Source organism: Macrobrachium nipponense, chromosome 2 (assembly GCF_015104395.2).
Source record: "Macrobrachium nipponense isolate FS-2020 chromosome 2, ASM1510439v2, whole genome shotgun sequence".
Taxonomy (NCBI): domain Eukaryota; kingdom Metazoa; phylum Arthropoda; class Malacostraca; order Decapoda; family Palaemonidae; genus Macrobrachium; species Macrobrachium nipponense.
The window spans coordinates 160,885,619-160,890,618 of NC_087201.1; the positions used below are offsets into that span (position 1 = coordinate 160,885,619).

Sequence of the window (5,000 nt, forward strand, 5' to 3'; positions counted from 1 at the left end):
CTTACGGGTTTTTACACCGCGCCAGAGGTGTTGCCACAGTAATATATGCAAGTATTCAACCCATTATGCATTGCATAAACCCATGTTTTTTTGGCATATATGAAAGGGCATTGAACTTACGGGTTTTTACGCCGCGCCAGAGGTTGCCACAGTAATTTATGCAAGTATTCAACCCATTATGCATTGCATAACCCCGCCCATGTTTTGCATATATGAAAGGCATTGAACTTACGGGTTTTTAACGCCGCGCTAGAGGTTGCCACAGGAGTATATGCAAGTATTCAACCCGTTATGTAATGCATAACCCATGTTTTTGCATATATGAAAGGCATTGAATTTACGGGTTTTTACGCCTCACCAGAGGTTGCCACAGGAGTATATGCAAGTATTCAACCCAGTATGCATTGCATAACCTATGTTTTGCATATATGAAAGGCATTGAACTTACGGGTTTTTACGCCGCGCCAGAGGTTGCCACAGTAGTATATGCAAGTATTCAACCCATTATGCATTGCATAACCCATGTTTTGCATATATGAAAGGCATTGAATTTACGGGTTTTTACGCCGCGCCAGAGGTTGCCACAGTAGTATATGCAAGTATTCAACCCAGTATGCATTGCATAACCCATGTTTTGCATATATGAAAGGCATTGAACTTACGGGTTTTTACGCCTCGCCAGAGGTTGCCACAGTAGTATATGCAAGTATTCAACCCAGTATGCATTGCATAACCCATGTTTTGCATATATGAAAGGCATTGAACTTACGGGTTTTTACGCCGCGCCAGAGGTTGCCACAGTATTATATGCAAGTATTCAACCCAGTATGCATTGCATAACCTATGTTTTGCATATATGAAAGGCATTGAATTTACGGGTTTTTACGCCGCGCCAGAGGTTGCCACAGGAGTATATGCAAGTATTCAACCCAGTATACATTGCATAACCCATGTTCTGCATATATGAAAGGCATTGAACTTATGGGTTTTTACGCTACGCCAGAGGTTGCCACAGGAGTATATGCAAGTATTCAACCCCATATGCATTGAATATACCCATGTTTTGCATATATGAAAGCATTGAACTTACGGTTTTACGCCGCGCCAGGAGTTGCACGGAGTATTATTCAAGTTTTTTATTCAAACCCAATTATGCATTGCATAACCCATGTTTCTCAATAATTAATTGAGGCCATTGAACTTACGGGTTTTTGCGGCCGCATCAGAGTTTTTGCCCCAGGAGGTATATGCAGTATTCAACCCATTATGCATTTGCATAAACCCATGTTCTTTGCAATATATGAAAGGCCCCCATTGAAACTTAACCCGGGTTTTTTACCCGCCGCATCAGAAGGGTTTTTTGCCACCAGGAGGTTTATAATGCCAAGTAATTCAACCCCATTTGATTGCATTGCCTCCCATGTTCTGCATTAATAAATTGAAAGGGTTTTTTCCCATTGAAACTTACGGGCTTTTAATGGCCGCACCCCGCAAGAAGGTTGCCACAAGGAAGTCATATTGCCACGTGTTCAACCCAAATTAAATGCATTGCAATAACCCATTGTTTTCTTGCATAATGAAAGTCATTGAACTTCGGGTTTTTATTGCCGCCCAAGGTTGCCACAGGAGTATAATGCAAAGTAATTCAACCCTTATGCATTGCATAACCCATGTTCTGCATATATGAAAGTCATTGAACTTACGGGTTTTTATGCCGCACCAGAGGTTGCCACAGGAGTATATGCAAGTATTCAACCCATTATGCATTGCATAACCATGTTCTGCATATATGAAAGTCATTGAACTTACGGGTTTTTATGCCGCACCAGAGGTTGCCACAGTAGTATGCAAGTATTCAAACCCATTATGCATTGCATAACCCATGTTCTGCATATATGAAAGGCATTGAACTTACGGGTTTTTACGCCGCATTCCAGAGGTTGCCACAGGATATATGCAAGTATTCACCCATTATGCATTGCTAACCCAATTTTTCTGCATATATGAAAGTCATTGAACTTACGGGTTTTTATGCCGCACCAGAGGTTGCCACAGAGTATATGCAAGTATTTCAACCCATTAGCATGCATAACCCATGTTCTTGGCATATATTGAAAAAGTCTTGACTTACTTTTTGTTTTTTTTGTTTTTTATGCGCACCAGAGGTTTTGCCCACCATAATTGGAGGTATTGCAAGTATTCAACCCATTATGCAAGCAATTAACATTAAACCCATGTTCTGCATATATGAAAGTCACTGAACTTACGGGTTTTTTTATGCCGCACCCTTAGAGGGAATGAACACAGGAGTATATGCAGTATTCAACCACCCAATTTATGCATTGCATAACCCCAGTTCTGCATATATGAAAGTCATTGACTTAGGGTTTTTATGCCGCACCAGAGGTTGCCACAGGAGTATATGCAAGTATTCACCCATTATGCATTGCATAAACCCATGTTTTGCTATATGAAAGGCATTGAACTTACGGGGTTTTTACGCGCATCAGAGGTTGCCACAGGAGTATATGCAAGTATTCAAAACCCATTATGCATTGCATAACACATTTTCTGCATATATGAAAGTCATTGAACTTAACGGCGTTTTAAAGCCGCACCAGAGGTTTGCCACAGGAGTATATGCCAAGTATTCCAACCCATTATGCACTGGATAACCATGTTTTGCATATATGAAAGGCATTGAACTTATGGGTGTTTTACACGCCGCGCCAGAGGTTGCCAAGGAGTATAATGCAAATATTCAACCCATTATGCATGGCATGAACCCATGTTCTGCACTATATGAAGGATTGAACTTATCGGGTTTTATCGCCGCCACTCAGAGGTTGCCATCAGGAGTATAATGCAATATTTTCAACCCATGTATCGCATGGGCATAACCCTGTTCTGCATATATGAAAGCATTGACTTACGGGTTTTTATGCCGCGCCGACGGTTGCCAATAGTTAGTATATGCGTATTCAACCCATTAAGCATTGCATAAACCCATTCTTTTTGCATATATGAAAGGCATTGAACTTACGGGTTTTTACGCCGCGCCAGAGTTTGCCACAGGAGTATATTGCAGTATTACCCATTATGCATGCATAACCCCGTTTGCATATATGAAAGGGCATTGAAATTACGGGTTTTATGCCGCCCAAGAGTTGCCTAGTATATATGCATGTTATTCAACCCATTTATGCATTGCATAACCCATTCTTTGCATATATGAAAGGCATTGAACTTAGCGGGCTTTTAAGCCACGCCAGAGGTTTGCCACAGGAGTATATGCCAGTATTCAACCCCATTACGCATTGCATAACCCCATTCTTTTTGCATATATGAAAGTGCATTGAACTTACGGGTTTTTAAGCCACGCCAGAGGTTGCCACAGGAGTATATGCATGTATTCAACCCATTATGCATTGCATAACCCATTCTTTTGCATATATGAAAAGGCATTGAACTTACGGGTTTTACGCCGCGCCAGAGGTTGCACAGGAGGTATATGCATTGTATTCAACCCATTATGCATTGCATAACCCATTCTTTTGCATATATGAAAGGCATTGAACTTACGGGTTTTTTTTTACGCCGCGCCAGAGGTTTGCCACAGGAGTATATGCAAGTATTCAACCCATTATGCATTGCATAAGCTAGATTTTGCATATATGAAAAGGCATTGAACTTACGGTTTTTACGCCACGCCAGAGGTTGCCACAGTAGTATATGCAGTTTTCATCCAATTATGCATTGCATAACTAATATTTTGCATATGAACTTACGCCTTCTGGTTCTCTGAACAGCTTTTGGCTCTCAAACTGAGAGTTTCATCCTCCAGCCTCCGAACAGCTGTTGGCTCTCAAGCTGAGAGCTCGTCCTTCTACCTCCGAACAGCTGTTGACTCTCAAGCTGAGAGCTTGTCCTCCTACCTCCAAATAGCTTTTCGCTCTCATACTGAGAGATTGTCCTCCTACCTCCAGAAAATGTTTCCTTTGACTCTCACCAGGCGAGTTTGTTCGTTCCTTGAGACAGTGCCTTGGCTGACGAGTTGGGGGAACTCAGCAGCCATTGCCTTCCTTCTCAGTGAAAGATGAATATCCTGAAGATCTTTATTCATCTCCGTGAAGAACATCTTCCACAATGTGCTTGAGGCCCTCCCATTGTTTCTCGTAATCCTCGTTCTTCTCCCGCTGGGCGTTCCAGTACTTCTTACGTTGTTTCTCTTCTGTCTCACGGGCCTTCTCACAGGGGTCTTCCTCACTCCCTGTGCCTTTCCTTCCTATTGTTCCCCCTGTGCACTTCTCTCGCTTACCTTCTTCAATCATATCATCTCCATGTTCCAGCGCAATGTGTTCTAGCTGGAAATTCCTCTGAGCAGTCCCATGTAGAAACATCATCAACATGTACTTGTCATGTTCCCTCAAAGCCTCCTCCTGTGTTCTTAGCTGTTCCCTGAGACGCTTTTCTTCTCTCATTCTATTCTGCTCTTGTAGCTGAATCTTTTCTTTCAGCACATCGCAGTCCTTGAGAAGTCGCTGCACTTCCAGCTGGGCTTCACTCTCCTTCTTCTTCAGAGAGATGATATCTTTTTCTTTACAATCCAGCAAGCATTCCAGGCTCTGCTTTTGACGGAGGACGCTTTCCATGTTATCCTGGATTTGCTTTTCCCGTTCATTCTGCTCCTCTGCTTCTCTTTTCTTTTGCCTCAGGTTCTCCTGATATTGCCTTTTCATTTCAATCTCTACACCTTCCTTCTCCTAACTAAGAGGCTGTTTTTATGTACCCTGCTCCTTGAGTTTGTTCGTAAAAATAGGCCTTTCTGCAATCCTCGCAGTTATTTTCCAGCTTCATCTCCATATTTTCAATTTGTTCTCGATAGACTTCATTATCTTTCTGCAGCCTCTCGACCTCCTCGTCTTTCTCGTTCTCTCTTTTCTTCGCTTCTTCCAGCAAGTTCTCTATTTCTTTCAGACGATGGAGAGCATCCTGCAGAG

The 5,000-nt window shown here is 42.3% G+C and overlaps 1 protein-coding gene across 1 annotated transcript in view; it reads right to left on the reverse strand.

Annotated features, from left to right (window-relative positions):
• Positions 1–4,767: 4,767 nt before the first annotated feature.
• Positions 4,768–5,000, reverse strand: part of LOC135221352 (early endosome antigen 1-like) — a 1,533-nt gene continuing 1,300 nt past the window's right edge. Inside the window, exon 1 of the mRNA XM_064259154.1 lies at positions 4,768–5,000. This exon is cut by the window's right edge and continues 1,300 nt beyond it. Coding sequence (XP_064115224.1) covers positions 4,768–5,000 — 233 coding nt within the window.